The 24,090-nt window shown below is 39.3% G+C and overlaps 2 protein-coding genes across 2 annotated transcripts; both read right to left on the bottom strand.

Annotated features, from left to right (window-relative positions):
* Positions 1–6,470: 6,470 nt before the first annotated feature.
* Olfr654 (olfactory receptor 654) lies at positions 6,471–7,626 on the bottom strand. The gene has a single exon (NM_146379.2). It carries the CDS (start codon positions 7,588–7,590, stop codon positions 6,565–6,567), a length of 1,026 nt encoding a protein of 341 aa, NP_666491.1. The 5' UTR covers positions 7,591–7,626; the 3' UTR covers positions 6,471–6,564.
* Positions 7,627–14,675: 7,049 nt separating this feature from the next.
* Olfr653 (olfactory receptor 653) lies at positions 14,676–15,721 on the bottom strand. The gene has a single exon (NM_147074.2). The coding sequence runs from the start codon at positions 15,695–15,697 to the stop codon at positions 14,744–14,746; it is 954 nt and encodes a 317-aa protein (NP_667285.2). The 5' UTR covers positions 15,698–15,721; the 3' UTR covers positions 14,676–14,743.
* Positions 15,722–24,090: the final 8,369 nt, after the last annotated feature.

Raw genomic sequence — 24,090 nt, 5'->3', positions numbered from 1 at the left:
TCATGTCTAAAACAACTAGCACAAAATAAAAGCATGGAATGTAAAGACAACTTTCAATCACTGCCTTAGTACTAAGTATGTGGTCATTGAGTTTAAAATTAGGAGAAAGGGCCTTACATTTCTGAACCCCAATCTCAACCTATGACATTGTGTTTGAAATTTAAAAACAGAACAAAACTTTCATTTATTTTTTGAGATTGTAATATGCTATTATTAGTTTTCCCTCCCTTCCCTCCCTCCAAACCCTCTCATAGGTCACTTATTATGCTAATATGACACTTGCCAGTGAGATTCTTTTTTTTTTTTTTTTTTTTTTTTTTGCCAGTGAGATTCTTAAACGAGTAATAAGGAGTGGAACATTGGTAGTCTTTATCTCTAGCCATCACATTAAATTTCTTCTTTCCTTAAGAATAAGTCAGTCTATCAATTCTAATAGCAATTTCAACTCTTTTAGGCTAGAGCAGAGAAGCCTTTCTGAATGACCACTCTTCCCCTGGATTTTATTTGGTCCTGATTAGATTAGGAAGATGCCTACATCGAAATCTGTATGCATTTTCCACATAAGGTGTAAAATAAACCACTTGTGAATCTGTCAAAAAAGAGACCCCAATTTACTCGTAATATAAGCAGTCTTCTGGAGTATTTGGGGGGAATGTTGACAAGGGGAGAATCTGCAGCATCACCGTGGGTCTATAGTGGCTTCTTCAAGTCCTTTCCTTTCCTGTTGAAGTTCTGAGCATGCAGAGAATATTTATACCTGATGCTCACTTTCAGCTACCATTGTAATCACCATGTCAGAATGCATTAAAAAAAAACTAGGAAAATTCATGATTGAATTTTCTGTTATTCTCAAAGTATATGTATGAAGGACTGTAGGATGCAATTATATTATAGGAGAAAATTTTTGATCAAGTAGATCAATATACTTGGTAATAAGAAACTCTAAGAAAAGTTCAAGGCAACAGCTAAGGTTGGAATGTTTCTCCATTAATGGAAGACCACATTCTCTTACCTTCCATTAATTCCAGTAGTAGTAGTACCATATGTTGGGGTACTCCTTTTAGTTACCCCAGACATTTTATGTATAGTATTTCAGTTGCAAATCAAGCTGTATAATAACATGCCTTGCATATTAACTTGAAAAGGCCTGGCTTCTTTATAAAACCTTCCCACACAAGCAGTGAACAGTTAAGCCTGCATTCAGGTTCTGATCCATCTCTTCCCCCTCAGTTATTCCTATTTGTAGAGCACAAGGATTGAAACATTTGTGAAGTAATATTAAATGGAATACTTAATAGGAGAAGCTTGAGTCTCAAGAAACATGGCAAGAATTATGTGACTACCTCATGTTCGGCAACAAAATTGAATTTAAACTCTCCAGTGATTGAAGTATAAACAGTTGCAAAGTACTCAGAGAAATAAAATACTTTCCTTTTCTGTTATGCTTACCCTGCATTTTGAAAGCCTCGATACACCTCCATGTAATTTCTAAAATTATATTTTAATTAATTATTTTAGTTAATATACAAAACAACAAGTTTGATTATGACATTTTGCATGTGCTTTTACTCATTCCACCATCTTCCTCCAACTTGTCACCCCAGATAGATCCCATTCCGCTTTTACGCCTTATGCACACAAAATATATTTAAATGTGGAGAAAATATGTAATACTTCCTTTTCCTCTCCCCATTATCATTTCATATACCCTTAAGTCTTTTGTCCCATCTAACTGTCCTCCTTATATTTTCATGTCCTGTGCATATTCATTTAAATCCATGTTTCACCCATAAGAGAAAACATGAAAAAATTAATGACAAGTCTCAGCAGAAGTGTCCCAGTGAAGATTTCTGGGAATGTAGGATGGAGGTATGACATCTGTAGCATTGGCCTTTTGACAGGCTCTCTTGTTAGAGATAAAACAATTGAACATACACACTGCTATAAGCAGACACCAGGCTAATCCATCCTTGATGCCAAGCTGTACTTTCAATCCTGCAGTGCACTGTATCAAGGTTAGTCTGTATACAGAACAGAATGTGGCAGAGATGATGCTGACTCTAGGCCAACTTTCATTTAGTCCATTCACTCTTGGGAAAACAAGATCCCTGCCATGGGTTGCGCAGTAACTTTATGAAGATATGCTTGTGACAAAAACTGAGGTCCCCAGTCAGCAGTGATATTGGTATTTGACTTTGTAATTAAATCCTACAGCTCTAATTAAATCTTAAGAAGACTTTTGCTTCTGTTGCCATTAAGTCTAAACCTTTTGAAAAAGCCTGGCCTGTCAGCACCCACCAAGTTGTCATCAGAATCCCAATTCTCATAGGCTTCATGAGAAAAAATTGGGTGTTGCAAGTTGCTTTATTCTAGGATGAATATTTTCAGTCATTCTTTATTTTTTATGTTACTGAAAGTGCTTAGAACAAAACATATACAGAATGCTACATGCCAAAAGTAAGTATGGATATTTCAGATCCAGGGTTCCTCTGCCTTGCAAGTACCCAGCCCTTAACTTTTGGATAATTACACAGCTGATATAAAATTTTCAGCAATATATAACAAATGGCAATCCTTCCTTAATTTTCTATAAGATCTGGATTTTTTAGACCTGCTAATTTATATAGTCATGAAGTTACAAATCCAGGAGCTTAGCATGGTACTTGGACACTGAACCATAGCAGGCCCACAGGGTACAGTAAACTGCCTGAGCACAGAATGACTATCAGAAGACAAAGCATCCTTTCTCTTTAGAGACTCATGATGTTCTGCATGCCTGAGGAAGTGGACTTCATGATAATTTTCTTATAAGAAAAATCTTTTGTTTTAATTTAACTAAGCAACATTTAAAAGAGTTGGACAGCACACAGATTTCTCAGTCTGTAAGGAGGTTTAGGTCACCCCAAACCCAGACAAACTACTGTTAGAGAAATAGAAGCTGGTGAGAATTAGAAGCTGTGAGAAATCTTTATTCTGCTTGCCTATAAAATATGCTGGATAATTCAATAAAGTATGCAGTGGTTCACTGTTCTCTGCATCCCCTGTGTCCTGATTGCTGTGACCTTACCCAGGGACCCAATGCACCAGACAATGGCGAGAAACTGTATTAAATGCTTGCAGCATTAGGAGGGTTGAAAACCACTGCCATGGAGCTTTGAAATAACTAAATAGATATATCTGTCCTGGCGTGGAATAGCCACGAGGACAAATAAAAAAAGAAACACCAACCTTAATATATTCCAGTTTGTCTAAATTATAAACTGTAATTCAGCCTGTCCACAGATGATACTGGCGTCATTGTAAATTTTTTTTTAATAGAAGATGTTTAAGATGACTATTGTTTGTCAAGGACATGCTTTTCTTAAATTCATGTTTAGTTATTTGGTAACACTTAAAATATTCTTCCAACAAAAACAGTGATCCCCAATCTGTTCCATCTACCCAGACATCACTGATCCACTTGCAGTTACATTTTTTAGGTTATCAAAGAAACAGTTCTGCTTATATTAAAGTGGACAGTGGTGTCATTGTGACACTTTGTATTGCAAAAATTTAAAAATAATGTTTTAAAAATATACAAAAACAATATTGAATAATTTTACTATTAAAACTATATTTGAGGAAGTGGCAGAAAATTCATATAAAATTGAACGGGATGAGAGTATATACAAATTACGATCTCTTGACTTATCACTTGTCTGATCACTGTTTAAGCTTTATCTGATTGAATTCTACAGTATTTGTGTAAACATCAAATTGGGGTTACCTGGACACAAAATTGCTTTTTCTGACTGACCCATTCCACTATAACTAAAATCAACAGTCCACAATTAATATCAACGTCTTCTATACAATGCTGAAGATTTCATATTGTAGTCCACAGAAATGTGTGGTGGTATGTTCCTTATTTTTTGTGTATTACTTGCTTCATTTAATTTGAAAATATTCAATGTATGTTTTCTAAGTGAGATGTCCCCAACAAATCCTTCCCCCCTGGAGCACAGGGAACCTCAAGGGTGGGGAAGTAGAACGGGAGGAAGAGACAAAGGGGCAAGAGAACAAGGTGCTCTGAGACAACTAAGCAAAGCTTGTATAAACTCACAGAGACCCAAGCAGCAAGCACAGGGCTTACAAGTGTTTGTACCAGGTCCTCTGCATACATACTCTAGCTTTGAATTTAGAACTTTTATGGGACTCCCAAATGTGTAAACAAATGGGTCTGTGATCCTTGTATCTTCTCACGGGGATTTTTTAAAATTTTTCTATAGACATTTGTTTCTAAGTATGATAGGTTTTGGTTTCTTATTATATTTTAATTTGTTAAAAAATAAAGGAATGTGTGTCCCCTCCCTTTAAAAAATTATATATTATATTAACATTTTTTAATTATTTGTCTATCAAATCAGTAAAATACTTTAATCACAAATATATTCCATTTATGTCTTCTTGCTCATCTATTAAAATTTTTCAGGTTTTCTTACAGAACTATTATACATAATACGCACACACACACACACACACATACACACACACACACACACACACACACACACACACACACACACACATATATATATATATATATATATATATATATATATTCATGCATCTCGCTAGAAGGAAACTCTCATATTGAATAATCTAGCACACTTGACTGACTCATCAAATGTACATATTTCTTTAATAACAATGTAATTGAGAACAATAATAATGATAACATTTTATTACCTTTTGTTTGGAAAGTAAGGCCCAGACAGCTGTAAAGTTTGACAACTATGCAAACTGTAGAAGCTCCTTCTAGAATTGTTTCATTTATTTTATTTGTTTCCTAAGAACACTTTTTCTAAAGCATCCTGAATGAACTAGAGCTATGCTTTCTGATTTTTCTTAACAAACAAATTATTTTTGTACTAAAAATTAGAATTTTTAATAATCTGTGGGGCTGGTTGTGAATGTTCACCCCTTTAATCTCAGCCAGGGGAAGGCACCAGCAGGTGGATCTCTGAGTTTGAGGTCACTTTGGTCTCCATAGCAAGCTACACACCAGTCAAGTACATAGACTGACGGTCTGAATGCAAAGCAAAAACAAGATCTGTGGGACCAGATGAATCAACACCATGATAGCAACACACAAGGAGATGCGATTTTCAACTTTCATTTCACATTGAGGCAATGTCAGTCTCTGGCAGTACCATTAATCCAAGCTCAAGTGGGGCAGAAGCAGGCAGATCTCTGAGTTCAAAGCCAGCCTGGTCTACAGAGAGAATTTCAGGACAGTCAGGGCTATACAGAGAAACCCTGCCAAGACTACCCTATAGGCACCTCTCCTTGCCCTCGAGGACTGCAGGCAGCTGCTGAGCGCAGGGTAGCCCTGACCTGTGCCTTATGTAAAGCAGCGTTGGTCCCAGTGCCAAGAGGAGGGCGAGAGGCTGCGCACAGCAGCTGCTCCTCTGCATTGCCTGGGAACTGCCTCAGCCAGTCCTCAGATTTTTATGCGAGACAATCCTTATACATGATTTCATAATGATTTTCAGAGTAAAGCTGACTTTTACAGTTTTCCCTCTCAAGAATTGTTCCATCAGAAGAGAATCTTCTTAGGGCTGGAGAGATGGCTCAGTGATTAAGAGCACTGGCTACTCTTCCAAAGGTCCTGGGTTCAGTTCCTATCATCAAAATGGCAGTACACAACTGTCTTTAAATCCAGTTCCAGGGAATCTGCTGCCCTCACACAGACATACATGCAGGCAAAATACCAATGCGAATGAAATTAAACTAAATAAATAATTTTAAAAGTGCTCTTCAAAAAGAGAGAGTGTCTTCTCACACACTGGATTTGGATAAGAGAAGTGGAAATGCTGACTCCAGCAGTTTTTGCAAGTATAAAATTAATTAAAACCCCTATCAACCTTTTTATTCTAACTAGAGTTTCCAAATAGTTTCTTTCTTCTCCAAACCTAAGCTTGTATCCAGTATGTACTCCCTTGGTCAAAGGGAAGCAAAAAGTTCTGTGGTCCAAGTGCCAGGCTTCTGCCTAGGATGATAAAACACTGACTCTAAATTCATTTCCAAGCTTTCTTGACCCCTTTCACTCCTCTAAAACAACTTTTTCTATCTCCAAACTTCCTTTCCATTACACACACACACACACACACACAAAACCCTACACCAGGCTTGACTGTGCATACCTTGGCAAGTATATATCATAATATTTGACCACTTATTGAGAATAAGAAAGTTACAGTTTGCTTTGTGATACTCTGTTTGAAAATGTTTTACACTCTCTCACATGAATAGAGTGGGGTGGTATTTTAAGTTCTTTAATATGCATTATCACAGAAGTTTACTCAACACTGTTAAATATTAAGAGCAAATATCATTATTTTATGCCATGGGGAATGATTGCATTGCCTTTAAGTTAATGGAATCAAGAAGTTCTTCCCTATCTTAGTGCCTCTATGCAAGAATAAATATCATGGCTGCTAATCTGACATTTCAATGTATTTCTACCATTAAACAATTTCCCCTAGACACTTACCATTGATTTCTAATACAACCACTCGATTATCAAACAAGTTTCTGATTGTGAGAAAAAATTATAGGCTCCTTTCTCCTGTATAAATATTTAGTAATTTTGTCCCGAAATTCCTTGGTTTTTACTCCATAAATAATAGGATTAAGCATTGGTGGTACAAGGAAGTAAAGGTTGCCAAGAATAGTGTGGACATGAGGTGGAATGCCTCTCCCAAAGCGATGAGTCAGAAAAGAGAAAAGACTGGGGGTGTAGGAGACAAGCATGACACAGATGTGTGTGGTGCAGGTGTTGACTGCTTTGTGGTGGGCTTCCTTGGAAGAGAGATGCATGATAGCTCGTAGGATTAATGCATAAGATGAGGCAATAGCTGAGATGTCTACCCCAACCACCAGCATAGCCACAACCAAACCATATATCCTATTGAATGTGGTATCGACACATACCATCTTCACCACAGCCATGTGTTCACAGTAGGTGGTGGGGATGACTCGATTGGCATGAAAGGGCATACGCTGGAGGAGGATAGGCATGGGGAGAATAAAGAGGATTGCTCTAACCAGGCTTGCTAGGCCAATGAGTCCAATGCGACTATTGGAAAGAATGGTGGAATAACGCAAGGGCTTACAGATAGCCACATAACGGTCAAAGGCCATGGTCATCAGGACAGATGACTGCATGGCAGAGATGGAATGGATGAAGAACAGCTGGACCAAGCAGCCTTCATAGCTTATCTGACTCTGTCCAAACCAGAATATGCAGAGCACCTTAGGAATGGTGGTCGTAGACATACCCAAGTCTGTGAGGGCCAGGAAGAAGAGAAGCAGGAACATGGGCTTGTGCAGGGAACGTTCCATGGAGATGGTGAGAAGAATGGTGCAGTTCCCCATCACGGTGATGAAGTACATGGAGGAGAAGGGGATGGAGATCCATTTGTGTTTGTCTTCCATCCCAGGAATGCCTTGGAGAATGAAGAAAGAAGGGTGGCTGGTGCTGTTGCAAGGCATCATGGTGGACCCTGGTAAAGTACCTGAAGGGAGCAACAAAGAAACAACCTGCATTTAAATTATAAAAATTTCAGATGCTTAAGATGGGGGGGGGGAGATAATAGAATACTAAATACACAAAATAACCTGAACTAATGATAGTATATGTTAAGCAGCCAGGCACTGTGCTGTGGTGTGCAGTAACAACGTAGTGTTAGCATGCCAGCATCAACGTCTGAGAATGTGTGCAGGAGAAATGGCTTTAATGAGGAAAAATGATTGATGATTCATTGTTAAAATATATTATTAAATGTAGGTGAACATACAATGAAATATATACATCGTCACTAACAATCATGACTCAAGGCATGTCAGAAAAATGAACAAAAAATGCAAAAAGAAATAGATACATTTTCTCCCAGGAACAATCAGAAAAAAAAATAAACCTACAAGAGAAAGAAATTAACTTAGCAACACTTCAAATCCATGCAAAGTTCATCTCAAAATAAAAGAAGAGTCATTTTGAGCAGATATGGGATCTGGAAATTTTTTTTCTGTGTGTTTAAGAAAGAATTTGGCAATGGCAGTCAATGTGGAAGTGGGCATTGGGTGACTGGGCAGCTGGCATTCAGTGTGCAGGCTGTGCAGTAGATTTTGAGTTGTACATGCTCTTACCTGAATGTGAGGTAGTGAGAACCTGGGCAGCTAGTCTCAGCCGTCTTCAGTAAATATTTTGAACTGCAAGTGTACATGTGTATGTATGTATATTTTAAAAAGTAACCATGCTCACAGCCCTGCATCTCTCCACTCTCCCCTCAGGCACTCAGAAGCCATGATATGCTTCTTTAAGGCACCTACGAAAAAAGCCCCAAGGTGTACGAAATTAGTTCCTGGAAAATCCTCCCTGCAATGCAAAACCACAAGTCACCATAGCTGTTGTGAGTAAAACTGACCCTGGAGATTGACTAAACTCCCAGAAGATAAACCTGGTTAATCTTAGGGATTCTGGAAATACTCTGTCTTCAGTGAATGATGAGTCAATGAAAAAATAGTGGAAAAGATTGTACAGTATGTTTAGGTCTGAACATCGTTGGTCTCAAGAAAAAAAATCCTTACTTGCCACAACAGAGATATATTTTGTTGAGACTATGTTAAATAAAATAAGCCACATAAAGAAAAAAGCAAACAATTGCATAATCTTACTAAAATGTAGAATCTGCGGGGGGGGGGGGGGGCGGGGCAAGGGACAAAGAATTCAGAGAGAAAATAAAATGGTGCTTCCTATGGGAGCCTGTTAGAAGGAGGAGTAAGAGAGAGATTCCAAAGTAACAGATACATCAGCTAAGAACTGCAAAGCTCCAGCTGCCAGTGAGAGTTGGCAGTGTTCAAGCCTAGGCTCAATAGAAGATGCACCCTGCCTACTACAACTTGATATACCAAGGCTAATATCTATGGGAGGTCTCCCCTTCTCTGAGAAGAAAGGGAGGGTGCAGAGGGGGAGAGGAAGGAAGGAGGGACTGGGTGAGAGGAGAGAAGGGAGGGGAAGCTCTAATCAGGATGTAAAGTAAGTAAATAATTAATTAATGAAAAGGAAGGACATGCTGAAAAATAGCTAATTTCTTCTTTGACACTGGGAAGGAACAATGTCTAAGATGAAAGGATGCCTTCATTTTTTTTCTTATACTATTTGTCAAAAATCAAAATTGCAAAATCTTGAAAACTCCACAAAAGGTGAATTCAGCCAAATTCTAATAAAATTCTTCTTGCAGACAGATAACAATTAGAGATGATTGTTATCAAGATTGAAGCAAAGGCATAAAAAGAAGACTAGAATTGAATGTCCTGTGACATTCATAAACAGAGAGTAGAGGTGCCCTTGTCTATAAACACATACCTTCACCATATACAATAAGAACTATAACTTCGTCATGAGAAAGTTGTGATTTTAATAACATTCAGAAATCCTGGCTTCTGCTATTTACCTTCTGTTACAAGGTGATCCTGATAAGTAATGGTAGCAAGCAGGTGCCAGTGACTAATAGCTTTTAACTGAATGAATCCTTTCTCCTAGCTCTGCTTCTTCACATTTACATCCCTGAACGCAGCTCCTTAAATAGATTATCTTGTATTATAGCCATGGGACGCTAGGCTTTTTAGGAAAAAACAAAAACAAAAAAAAAACCCAACTTAACCAAGTTCTTTGGATAACTGCACTAAAGATAACCACCCAAGTCTATATTTTCCTCACATTTTGCACTCCAAACATGTGTGTAGTGCTTGGCACATAATGGCATGTAATAAACATCTAATAAATTAATAAGATAATGAATAGCCAAGGAAACTCATTTAGAAATAAACTAAGAGTAAGTCCTAGTTCTTGTGTTCTTATTCATTTTAGATATCTAAAATCATGAAACACAACTAGTACAAAAGGTAGTCCTTCTTAAATGGATTTCTAACACTTAGTGTAAAGCCAAAAACTGTCAATGTATGTCAGAGCATCACATCCATGGTAATCCTCTCTATACAAGTATTCTCATGTGTTCCAAGGGTGTGGTCTTAGGAAGGGCTCTTAAGCAAACATCTGACTTGTACTCCCTTTTTCTGACCCACTGATTGCTATAAGAAACAGCATGGCTACACCTCCAAATCATCAACCTATTTTCCCACTTTCCTGCCACATCAGAAGCTAGTAGAGAGGATTAATTACAGTTGCATTATTTTCTGAGTATAATTCCTCCCTTAATCAGACATGTTCTTTTAGGGCAGAGAGCTGAACCTCAATATTATGTCTTATGATCCACCATGAAGGTTAAATATCAGCTACTACAGCCAGCCTATGATCCTGTCTTAAATGTGCTACTTTCAAAGACTACAATACATAGTCCATCAGTCAGCCACTTTAAATATGTCCTCAGGTCCACAAGATGGACCCCATTCATCAAGGAGACATGCTGCCCAATGTTATGTAAAGGAAGACAACCACCATGGAACTCCCACACACACACCAAGGTAGTTCCACCCTCGGATAGCTTAGCTGAAAATGTCTTGCCATCCATTAGGGAGGAACATGCCATTACAAGAAGGACATATAACTTCCCATGCCACATGGGGGAAGGTTATCTATCACCTTAGCATTGTCGCCATATACTCTTTACACTAAATGAATGAATTGTGATTGAATTCTTATTACTCACTACATGGTAGGCCACAAAATCACTCCTCATTGACTCTTTTTTGTTGCTGTTCTATTGGAATTATTGTAGAAGCACAAACCTGGTGACCTGATCCCAACTCTTGGAGGCCACATAAAGGCAGGAAAGAGCTAACCCTACAGAGTTGTTCTCTGATCTTCACACGCATGCCATAACATGTGCATCCACATAGCATGCACACATATACAAAACCACATATATACAAATAATAGTAATAATATAGGAATTTAGGGGACAGTGAAATGACTCAGAAGGTAAAGGTGTTTGGCAGCCATCGTGATCAGAGTTAGATCCCTGTAGCCCACATGGTAAAAGGATAGAAATACTCCTGGAAAGTTGTCCTTTGATCTCAACATGTATGTCACGGTTCATTTATGCCCACATATATACATGGGCACATACACATATAAATACATTGAAGAAATAGATAAAAGAAAAAAGTTAAACTAAAGATTTACTGTAAAATCTTACGTTTATTATAAAAGTTGTTATAATTTATTGGGGTTACAAATTCAAAGTAATATCCATGCTGTTTTAATAATGTACTGATATAACTGGTCACATTTTAAAATTAATGTTGATATCTCTGAATTTACAATTTCTTCATTATAGTCTTATGTTACTGCATTTCTAACTATATATTTCTATTTCTTTAAGTGTATACTTAATTTAAGAGCATTAAATTATCATAGAGAGTAATTTAGGAGTTCAAAAATATGGATCTTTAAATATTATCTTGGGTTTTACCATATTGAATCATTATATCAAAAAGTCTTTACAAAAAATAAAATTTTCATAAGCAAATTTTTATGATTTTGTGTTTTTAATACATGATTTGCAACTATTTTTTTCTGTTACTTTGGCAGCAATACCAAATGATTTTTTATTAGATATTTTCTTTATTTACATTTCAAAGGCTATCCCGGAAGTTCCCTATACCCTCCCTCTGCCCTGCTCCCCTACCCACCCACTCCTGCTTCTTGGCCCTGGCATTCCCCTGTACTGGAGCATATAAGGTTTGCAACTATTTTCTGACTTGATATAACTGCATTTTGTATTTAAATCTACTGTTTTGTTTATTCTTGGTTTCACTAAAGTCTTAATTTAAAAATAATAAAAACCATAAAATGTCTTTTACACTGAAACTTTAGGGTCTCAACATGATGACTATATATCATAAACATTTGTTTGTGTGCTTAAAAAGAGTAATAAATGAGGTGAATATGATCAAGATATATTCTGTGATCTATGAAATTCTCAAAAACTTAATTTAAAATCATACAGTTTTTAAATGATAGTAGAAATACTTAGGTGTTTTAGTCTCTAAATTCACATAATGACATTACGGGAGTTTTCTCTTTATACAGTGTAGAAGAAACATATTTTGGTGAGTGTTTGCTTTTGGAATATAATGAAACATTCATTTTCTCCTTTACTGTAAATTCAGGCTCAGAAACTATTTATAAAATACACCATCAAATAAATAAGAAGCCTTGGTGATATATTAAAGGTTTCAGTGTCTATAACTATTTTTTTTTGTTCCCAGAATAATCACACATTGATAGTTCTTAAAACTTAAATGTGTCTTATGTGTCAATTGGATGATCTATTTTGTGCTGTTTTGGTAACTCTGGTTGATATGACAAACTGACCAATCAATGCTGTTTAAAATTATCTCCAACAGGTAAGGACCAACTCCCCTCACCAAATTCTGCTTACCTTCTTCCAAATAATCTTTTTAAAGTGGTATTGGATGTTTTAGAAATCAAGAAACAAAAACATTGCTCTTGATCCTCACTGGAGAAAATTTCTCAGGTGCAGATAACACCCAGCCATGTTCTGATAAGCTCATTACTGACAGGTGTATTCAGCTGACAGTGCCTTTGTCCTTTTCCAGTGTATGTTGTTACTAAATCACCACTCAGAGGCAACTTAAACTGGGCACTCTTAAGCTCTTCATAAGCAGGGGCTCCTGAGAGAGTCACTCTCCTTCATACCAATGACACAAAGTACACAGCCTCTGGGTAAGACAGCAGAACAAAATTAAGATTTGTTTCACTGGTTTCCTTTGTTTCATTGCTAGTATTGTTATTATCTTAATTTAGTGTATCTTAGTGAGAGTCTGAGGGTTTTTCATTTCGCTGAAACATTTTTACTATAATCACAGCCTAATTTCATAAAGTGTTTCTCCACTATCTAATATAAAATGCAACGTTTGAAAGTTCATGTGTGTGTATATGTGAGAGAGAGAGAGAAAGACACACACACATACAGAGAGAGGAGGGGAGAGGGGAGAGGGGAGAGGGGAGAGGGGAGAGGGGAGAGGGGAGAGCTACTCCTCTTAACCCAATGGATTTTTAGATTTGCTGACCCCATACAGCATATTTATTAGCTGTTTTTAATTGTATGAGATTTTCTTCATGTGATTTCAGTTGTGTTCTCATTCAATAGCTAAATTGACCCTCGGTGTTGTCAAGGCTGGATCTTGACTCATAATCAATGTAATTTCTTATCTGAATTCACCACATCACTGGCAGTACAGAAGAGTCCCACGCCTTTTACACCAAGTCACTGGAAATAGCATACTTTGGTGAAACCACATCATCTTCTCTTTATCCACCTAGGCTGTGAGTTTCTCAAGCCTATTTACCTTTAAACTTGACTGTATACTCAGTATACAGTGGCTCCTCGATAAATATTTTTAATGGAAGGAAACCAAATTACAATAAGTAAGCTATGTTTTCTTAAAGCACCTACAACAGATTTGTTCTTGGTGAAATTCCTTGGTTGAGCAGACTGAGAAATAGGTAGTTATGTCTAACGGGTTACAGAATTTCTACTTGTAGTGATGCAGAGGTTTAAAATAAAATGTAAAGGTTTCTCAACATTGTAAGCATAAGATCACTGAATTGTAAGCTTTAAAAGGCCAAGATGACAAAGTTCATGGTATGTATAGTTTTATGATACCGCAGTAAACGTTTATGTTCCTTGTTGATACTCTTATTCACCAAATGACACATAATAAGTTAAACCAACCATGGATCGGCTGAATGTTATGTCATTGAAAAAGAAAGATACAAAGTAGGATGAATGTCCTTTATGATTGATAACATCTGGAAATGGGACTAGTGGTTAGGAGTACTGACTGCTCTTCCAGAGCACCTAGGTTCTATTTCCAGATCCCATGTGGCAGCTCACAACCATTTTAGTTCCAGTTCCAGAACTCAAGGGAAATATGCAGGAAGGAAGGACAGCACCTTGAGGATTCTTGTCACTCTGGATGCAACTAGCAAGAAATTATCTTTGGGTTCCTTTTACACCCAGGAATCTACCTACTGAGGTAAACAAAAGATCACACCAAGTCCACAGTTGCCCTTAAAATGTTTTTGTATGTTGAACTCATCATGCTTAGAAAACCAAGAAGCAGAAGTCACAGTCAAGAGGTAAGTATATTCTTTACAGAGTAGTATCTTTTGAAGTAATTCCTTGGGAAACTTCTGCTTGGCCTTCCCTCTGCAGCCATGTGCTTCCAGGCTTCTCACAGTGACTCACCCACCTGTCGTCTTTAAGTGTTTCAAACCCAACCCAGGTCCAAAGGGCTTTAGTCGTTTCTAGCCTTCTAAGGCCAGCGTTGTGACTCTCATTGGTGAGACTGGTTCTAAGAAATACCTGTTATTGATTAAATAATCAATAAATATGTGCATTCTCAATTCCTTGAACTAGAGCTTTAACTCCATGTTCCCTCTACTTCTAACACATGCGCTTATGTAGAGAGGCACAGTAAACCTCCATGTCTCTTCTTTCAAGTGTTCAACATTCCCTCCTGACCTATTCCTTTTCCTTTCAAGACTGACTATCCATCTATAGCATATACCTAACTTTAAGGGTATAAAGGAATTGCTCTGAGATCTTCAAAATCTTAAATGTTACATGACACTGACTTACTGAGATCAGCAGAAGCAGCAAACTAAAGCCAGGAACTCATTAGCCTTTGGTATATGTGGAGATTATTGTCACCTTCTCTTTACAAAAAAGTCAAGTATTCTCAGGCGGATTTGTTTGGTATTGATGCCATAGACTAGGGGGTTGAGAACAGGAGGCACAAGGAGATAAAGATTTGCAAGTATGATGTGTACCTGAGGAGGCACGTGGTGACCAAAGCGGTGAGTGAAAAATGAAAAGAATGCGGGGATATAGAAGACAAGAATTACACAAATGTGGGCTCCACATGTGCTGAATGCTCGGAACTGGGCATCCTTTGAGGGCAGTCGCAGCACGGCCTGCAGAATCAGGATGTAGGAGGTTGCAATGAGGACCACATCCATGCCAGTGACTGAAAGTGCTACAGTAAGACCATAGATGGTGTTAGGCTTGATGCTGGCACAGGCGAGCTTGGCTATGCCCATGTGCTCACAGTAAGTGTGAGGGATTATATGATGTCCACAGAAGGGTAAACGTTCAATGAGAATGACAAAGGGGAAGACAAAGAGAAGGCCACGAGTCACGCATGCCAGGCCAATCTTTCCAATTACAACAGCATTGAGGATGGATGTATAGTGGAGTGGTCTGCAGATAGCAACATATCGATCAAAAGCCATGGCCAGCAGAACAGCTGACTCTGTGGCAAAGACTGCATGAACAAAAAACATCTGAGTGAGGCAGCCATGGTAGGAAATGACATGGGATCTGAGCCAGAATATTGCCAGCATTTTAGGCAATGTTGTTGAACAGAGAACCAGATCAGTGATAGAAAGCAGACACAAGAAGAGGTACATTGGCTCATGGAGAGCCCTGTCTGTTATAATGATATAGAGGATGGTACCATTTCCAACCAGAGCAAGGATGTACATGGAGCAGAAGGGAATAGCAATCCAAACATGCTGATCCTGCATCCCAGGGATTCCAAGCAAAACAAATGTGGGAGGGTGGAAGGCAGTTTCATTGGGGATAGCAGCAGAGAGCATCATAGTGCAAGGTGAAGACCTTCTTCCTAAAAGTGGTTAGAAATGAAAGGATGTTATCTTAAATGACATCTGGGCCTACTAAATGTCCATTCAAGTAGAAATATCACATAAACCAGTTTCTACTCACAGATGTCTTCCTGGAGAAAATAATTGCTACTCTCCAAATTTGAATCTTCTTCAAATTCTTCAAACATCTTTCAGGCAGCTTGACTTCCAGTATTATTGCCCTTTTGCAGATCTTGTTCTGTGGTCCAGTCTGAAACATGAGGGCTAGAACCTAGATTTAGACTACCTAGTTTCAAAATATGTCTCTGCTGCAATTCCTTCCTAATTGTTCTAACTTGAGTGCTTTTTAGAAAACATTCCCTGACCATCCAGACACTTCCCCACCTGGGGATCCAGCCCATAAACAACGTCCAAACCCAGACACTATTGTGAATGCCAAGCGCTAGCTGACAGGAGCCTGACAAAGCTGTCTCCTGAGAGGCTTTGCAGCCCCATATGAGGAACAAAAATATGAACTAACCAGTACCCCCAGAGCACCCTGGGACTAAACCACCAATCAAAAAAAAACAAAAAACAAAAAACAAAAAAAAAACACAAAAAACAAAACAAAACAAAACAAACAAACAAAAAAAAACATGGTGGGACTCATGGCTCTAGCTGCATATGTAGCAGAGAATGGCCTAGTCGGTCATCAATGGGAGGAAACGCCCTTGGTCCTGTGAAGGTTCTATGCCCCATTATAGGGGACAGGAAGCAGGAGTGGGTAGGTTGGAGAGGAGGGGAAAGGGGGGAGGGGATAGGGGATTTTCAGAGGAAAACTAGAAAAGGGGATAACATTTGAAATGTAAATAAAGAAAATATCTAATTAAAAAAAGACCAGAAAAAAATAAAATAAAATAAAATAAATATTCCCTTCTGTCCTTAGAGTCTTAGTAAAATACAGATAATAGTGCTAATTACTAAATCAGAAGGCATATAAAATCTATGATGTCACCTAAATAATTAATGCACATTAATTAAAATGTTCACTGAAACCTCTCATGATTTTTTAAATCTAAAAAGTGAAAACTTCATTTGAAAAAGTCAATTTGAAAGGTATAGAAGCCTTTCTTGAGTTGTGCACTTCAGTGTGAGTGCATTATAATTTGACCATTCCTCTAATCAAGATCTCAGTTTGAAAATATCAAGGCAGGTCCTCATTTAGCTAGGCTGGGTAAATACCCACAATATATGAAGTGGGATAACTCTCTAACAATCCCAATCCTACCAAACTTTCAGCATTGTTGAATTCCTCTCATTAATTACTTGGGGGTCAAAAATTTATTACAGCATTTGTGGTCCTTCCATTTATAAGTAGCAAACATGGTTTATGTGCTATAATGGGCAGAGTAAAGATATAAGAATAATTACATTTCCTTTATTGGGTACTATAACTAAACATTACATTTATTAGGTAATCAGTCACCAATTTTCAAAAGGAAAATGTTACAGCAAGGATATATTTGCTTGTGGCTCTCGAAAATTTATACACATGAAATTCCAAGGCTATCTACATGGAGTCAATTAAATTGAAAAGGTATCATCTGTGTTCAGATGCTGTGTAGGCAAATTGGATGGAGTTTGTGGGGATACAAACTCTTCTTACAAACGTCTTCTTACAAACTCAAGAACAATGTTACACATTAACAAATACAAAGGCTTTTGCTTACACTCAGTTGGTCTGATGTGAGTGAGAGCAAGACGTAATTAAGATTTTACTCTCTATAATTCCTCATAAAGTCATGTTTTATACATTAAATATACAATGACAACTTTATTTTCAAGACTCCAGAAGTGCTAACCTTGCTATTATCAAGATGATTGTACCTAGAAATTCATGTACCCTATCTTGAGACCACAAGGAAAACAGCCAGAGATTAAAACCTGCCACAGAAAGGATTCATGCATGTGTGCTCACATGCACATGCATACTCCCTCACACACACACAGCGGAATGCTTATGAAATGTTGGTATGTATGCAGTATGCATTGTATCTACCCAAATACCTGAGGTGTTCGAGGAACTAGTTTCTGTAGAATAGGGCTCTGTCTGAGGTGACCTAAAGAGAAGTGAAAACAAAGAAAAGCTATCAGTATCTCTGCATTGCTGTTGTCTCTCCTGCCCTCCCCTACCTCTTTTCCTGCCTTCACAGAGCTATTTTTTACTTCCTTTACAATCCATTATTATCATCAAACACTCACCCCAGTTTCAGCAGTCAACAGAAAACTCGATTCAGCACATACATAGTTCCTGCTGTAGTAGGATCTGGTCCTTTTTACCCTTAACTTGTGACGGTGCTTTTGGTCCAGAGAGGATGAGGTTGGCTCAGAGCACTAATGGTCTCAGATGCTAAAAATAGAGGTAAATTTTCAGATATGATCTCAGGGGATACACATCAGTTATGGCAAAATCTGCTTTACAAGTGTGAGTAGTTTTATTCTAATTCAAGGGAAGGAGTTACTGTAGCCTTATACTAATCAAATAATAAACTCCCAGACTTTGGACAAAATAATATAATCAGATTGTGACAGGCTGTTGGTGAAAGTAATTTTGGAGAAATGAAGGAATCAATCAGCAAAGGAAGCAATGACAGTGATAGATGGATAGATGATGAGTTGATTTGCAGTTTTGTTGTATTGTCTGACCATATATTACCTATTTTCTTCTCTTTTTTTGGATTCTTTTTTATTAACTATTTTCTTCATTTAAATTTCTAATGATATCCCCCTTCCCAGTTTCCCCTCTTAAAACCCCCAATCTCATCCCCCTCCCCTTTGCCTTTATGAGGGTGCTCCTCTACCCACTTACTTCCTCCTGGCTCACCACTCTATCCTCCCTCTACATTGGGGCATCAAGCCTCCAACAGGACACAGTGCCTTCCCTCCTACTGTTGTCAGATAAAGCAATCCTCTGCTACCTATGTATCTGGAGCCATGGCTCCCTCCATGTATACTCTTTGGTTGGTGATTTAGTTCCTGGGAGCTCTGGGTGGCTCAGTTAGTTGATATGGTTCTTCATAAAGGGCTGCAGTCCCCCTTCATTTCCTTCAGTCCTTCCCCTAGGTCTTCCATTGGGGTCCCCAGCTGGGCTCAGTCAGATAGTTAGCTGTGATTATCTGCATCTGTATTGGTCAGGTACTGGTAGAACCTCTCAGGGAACAGCCACACCAGGCTCCTGTCAGGCTCTCCTTAGAGTCAGCAATAGTGTGGGGGGTTGGTGCCTGCAGATGGGATGGATGCCTAGGTGAAGTGGTCTCTGGATGGCCTTTCCTTCCAGCTCTGTACTATTTTTTGTCCCTGTCTTTCCTTTGGACAGGAACATTTCTGGGTTAAATTTTTAAGATGGGTGAGTGACCCCATACCTTAACTGGGATCTCTCTCCCCTTTGTTGGTTATTCCAGGTAAAGTCATTACCATTGGATCCTGGGAACCTCTTGCTTCCCTGGCATCTGGGACATTCTAGTGGCTACTCCCAGTTCCCCATCCCCCACCGCTACATTTCAATTTCCTGAACCTCTGTACTTCTTTCTTTTCTAATACCTGTTCCTGCCCCCATTTTTCCTCCCCCTCCTCTCTCCCTCCCATGTCCCTTCCTCCCTCTACCTCCTGTAGTTATTTTTTCCCCTTCTATGTAGGATTGAAGTATCCACACTTTGTTCTTCCTTCTTCTTAAGCTTCATAGGTATTACCTATTTTCTTTTTTATTAGGTATTTATTTCATTTACATTTCCAATGCTATCCCAAAAGTTCCCCACACCCTCCTACACCCTCTCCCCCACCCACCCATCCACTTCTTGGCCCTGGCATTCCCCTGTACTGAGGCATATAAAGTTTGCATGACCAATGGGCCTCTCTTTCCACTGATGGCCGACTAGGCCATCTTCTGATACATATGCAGCTAGAGACACGAGCTCCGGGGGGTACTGGTTAGTTCATATTGTTGTTCCACCTATAGGGTTGCAGATCCCCCCAGATCCTTGGGTACTTTCTCTAACTCCTCCATTGGGGGCCCTGTGATCCATCCAATAGCTGACTGTGAGCATCCACTTCTGTGTTTCCAGGCCCCGGCACAGTCTCACAAGAGACAGCTATATCAGGGTCCTTTCAGCAAAATCTTGCTAGTGTATGCAATGGTGTCAGTGTTTGGAGGCTGATTATGGGATGGATCCCTGGGTATGGCAGTCTCTAGATGGTCCATCCTTTCATCTCAGCTCCAAACTTTGTCTCTGTAACTCCTTCCATGGGTATTTTGTTCCCAATTCTAAGAAGAGGAAAAGTATCCATAAAGTATAGTTCTTCTTGAGTTTCTTGTGTTTCGCAAATTGTATCTTATATCTTGAGTATTCTAAGTTTCTGGGCTAATATCCACTTATCAGTGAGTACATATCATGGTATTACCTATTTTCAAGAGGAGGTATATCTAATCTGAATTCCTCCTGGTTGATGTTGAAGTTGATCACTTCCCTTTTAGTGTGTTTTCATGGTAATTCTTTTTCTTATATTCTTCACCTAAGTATACAAGGTAATAAACTATTTAGCTACTGTGTAAGTGAAGGGGGTCAAGGAAAGGGCATCTTGCTCATGACTTTACCCCAAGCCTGAGACTGGGGAGAAGAGAACAAAAAGCTCCCAGCTTGACCCTGAGCTCTGAATCATGGAAATCCCCCCCTTCCCCAGGACTCAACATTAACAGCCAATGTTTTGGAGTTAAAGGTCTAGCAATACTTCAGGCCTTGCTGTCCTTTTCCATTAGCTCACTGTGAACTCTCCGAAGACCTTATAAAACTCACCCCTCTACTAGTGCTCTGCTTTCTCTCTGAATTTCTTCTGCAGTAAATCACTTGTGTGAGATTCATTGAATGGTGTGACTTTGTGGTATTCCTTGGCTCCCAACTGCCAAGATGGCCTTGTACCAGAAAAACCTTACACTGGTATCATGACTTGGATAGGCTTTCCTGGTGCCTGTACTTCCCCCTTGGGGTCTGAGATGAACTGGGGCCCTCATCTCCATCCACCCACAACAGATTCACCTTCTGACTCATAGATTGCTCAGCATCCCATCAACCAGCAATAATTTTGTAAGTTTCTCCTTTGGTTGATAGAAGAAATGCTTCCCTGAATCTGAGGAAGTGGCCATGGAGCTCACTCCCCTCTGATACTTTTGGAGGTAGAGGTACCCCAGCCATGGTGTTTAGAGTTATGATTGGCTCTGTTCTTGGACACCATTTCCCTCCCCACAGATCCTTGGAGCTGCAATTCTGAAGCTTCCTTAGGCCCAGCTTGGTTATTGCAACCCTTTCCTCCCTCTTCTTCTTTCTGTCTCCCCCTTGGAACTGCCTGTAACCCCATAGCTTCTCTATGTCCTTATAGTTTTTATGACATTATGTGACCTTCCCTTGGATGAGAAATAATTCCTGATTTTGGCTTTTTATTGCCTTCGGGCCTTGTTGAAATCTCTGTTAGCAGTACCAAGTGTCCTCATGTAGTTAGCTGTGACCCCCTGCTGAGTGCAATGATAACCCACTAAATGGCTTGGTCCTCATTTGGTCCTCCCTGAGTCCTGGGAAGATCCTCAACCTTAGGTTAATGCAACTTTTTTCCTTCCTTTGCCCCATCCATGGAAACAGTGATATCCATACCTTCTCAGTCACACTTGGGATGCCTCTCAGAAAACCTCCAGGCTCTACATCTGGCACCCTACCTGAAGGGCCCCAAACTTACTCATTTTTGCAATCAAATCTGGCCTTAGTATCCCTTAGATACCCAATCCAAATGACTGCCTGGTGGCACCCTAGATACCAATATTATTTGGGACCTTTACAAATACTGTGAAAAATCAGAGGATTGGAAACAAGTTCCTTGTGTCCAGGTCTTCTCTTACCTCTACTCCAAGCCCTCTCTCCATCCTTCCTGCTCCCCATTCAACTCCTATCATGAAGCCCGAACTAGATGATTCCTCCACTACTTTCGATCCAGCTAATGAGAGCCCTTTCCCCCACCCCCTTAGCCTCAACTCACAGCTTCTTGTCCTCCTCCAGCCCCTCTGGTCTCTCTTTTTCCCCATCCAGGAACATGACACCCTAATAAAATCTCCATGGTACCCACTTCCAGCCCAGTGTTAGCCCTTAGTCTGCTAGCTACTCATTCCCAATCCAGCATGGGAGCCACCCTCCCCTCACCCCAGTACTTCCTCCTCCCCTGCCTAAACCAGCCACAGTCTCTCTTTGTGGGACGTTTCCAGGGTAGATAGGATGGTCAGGATACAGGTCCCCTCCTCACTAAGTGAACTCTCTCAGCTAAAAAATGATTGGGATCCCCTGCTGCTAATTCCTTCACCTTTATTGAAGAATTCCAACATGTCACCCAAACTTACAACCTCACTTTCCATGGTATTTAGACTAGTCTCATCAACAACCTTCTCCCCAAGGAGCACATGGAAGTTTGGGAATAGGTTAGGATGCGTACAGATAAAATGCACCAAACTAATACTGCTCATCCATTCGTGGCTGATGTGGTCACAGGTCAGGATCTGGAATGGAACTACAATATCAGGGGAGGGGCATTTTTACTAGAGATTAATTTACAACTTGCCTCATAGCCATTCTCTGTAAGGCTGCCCTTAAACTGGTAAATTATGAAGAAATTCAAGGGGTCATTCAGGAAAAAAACATGAAAACCCCTCTCAATTTCTAGACTACCTTACAAAAGTCCTCTTACGATATACCTATCTGGATCTTGAGACTGATAGAAAACAACTCCTCCTGACCACTTTTCTCAGAAATTCCCTGACATTAAGGCCAAACTTAAATGCATAGAGAGGGGACCTCTGACTCCATAGGCACAAGTCTTACCGTTGTAGTACCAAGGAAGTGTTCTTGAACCCTGAAAGGACCAGTCAGAAGTCTATCTGATGGCATCACACCAGAGTCTTTGAGCTAACTCGGGCTTAAGTAACCACAGACCCCCAGGATAGTTCCAGTTGAGAAGAGCCCTGAACATTCATTGAGACAAAGTTTTGTAGAAATCGGCAAGCGAGAGGTGAATGTTTCTAGCCTGGCAAGCATTTAATCGGTGTGCTACTGTGGCCTTCAGCATAACTATCTTGTGCTGGGAGCCAAATCATATACTTAACTTCTGATTTCTTCCTAATTGGTGGTTGTTAGTCAGGAGGCAGGCTTGTTGAGGGTTAACCTGGAAACGCTGTATTTGTTGGGGGAAATTAACCTGAACAGCCAGGTCTTCTTGGACATAGGCTAGAAACTAGAACTAGGTTCCGGATTTGTTGGGGGTAATTTGGAAACTGATGCTAGGAACTGACTTGGTACTTTACTTGAATTTAAACCTAATTCTTGTTTTCTAAAATTAACTCTGAACCCAAAAACTTTATTCTCTCATTTGGTCTCTCACTGGGTGACCTTTAAAATGTCATGGGAGAGATGAGAAAGCCTGAAAACAAAAATACCTGCTGTCGTTTAAGTTGTTCCAGCTGGCTTTAGCAACTGCCTAGGCTCCCTCACCACCAAAAGTCTGAGAACTTCCAGGTCCCTGCTTCAAATATGGTCAGGAGAGTCACTGGGCTTGCAGGCAGCTCTACCATCCGAATGTCTCTTTCTTTTCACCATTTGGTTGTTCAGTTTCTACTCCCAGATATTTGATCAAGGACTAGAAGATCTTGTAGTTAGCAACTGAAATGATAAGTGATTATTTTCCTTCACTAAAGCAGACTAGTACGATAGAAAATATTCAATAGGAGTGGTAGACTCATGAGAGATAATAATGGAGGTTAATTTGTTCAAAATTCATTATATAGATGCATAAAATTATCAGAAACACTATATTAAATTGTTTAAAAGGTACAAATATAAAGTGTGAGTTTAGAAAAGTAAAGGGGCAACATAGGCAAGGGCTAGTTAATGAGAATGGCACTGGGAAGAATGGAGAACAGTGGGCATGGACAACTGTTTCCAGGAGGTGCCCTGCAGGATAGGGGAGAGAATCAGGGCAATATCTGGAAGAAAATTGGTGTAAAAAAAATAGAATATCCAGGGAAGATGAATGTCATCAAGAAATGTAATGACACAGAATAGAAATTCCATGGAAAGAATAAATCACTCAAGAGTGAAGAGAGGATCGATGGGTTTCTAGCTTCAGGGCTGGACTCAATGTGTTCGCTGTGCTGCTTTAAAAGATAAAAAAAAGTGTGTTTTAGGTAAAGGGGACAAAAGAGAAAGAGGTAAATAAGGGGAAATTTTTATGAAGTAGAAACTTCTAGTTTTTCTTCTTTGGAAAGCTATGTCAAATGATGTTTTGCTGGGGCACACGGGTAAAAGGATTCCTTGCTATACGAGACA

This window comes from Mus musculus, chromosome 7 (genome assembly GCF_000001635.26).
Source record: "Mus musculus strain C57BL/6J chromosome 7, GRCm38.p6 C57BL/6J".
Lineage (NCBI taxonomy): Eukaryota > Metazoa > Chordata > Mammalia > Rodentia > Muridae > Mus > Mus musculus.
This window is presented reverse-complemented; position numbering and strand designations above follow the sequence as displayed.

Excerpts from the sequence above, each read along its gene's own strand:
- Olfr654 (NM_146379.2), bottom strand. The coding sequence starts at position 7,590 with ATGCAGGTTGTTTCTTTGTTGCTCCCTTCAGGTACTTTACCAGGGTCC.
- Olfr653 (NM_147074.2), bottom strand. The coding sequence starts at position 15,697 with ATGATGCTCTCTGCTGCTATCCCCAATGAAACTGCCTTCCACCCTCCC.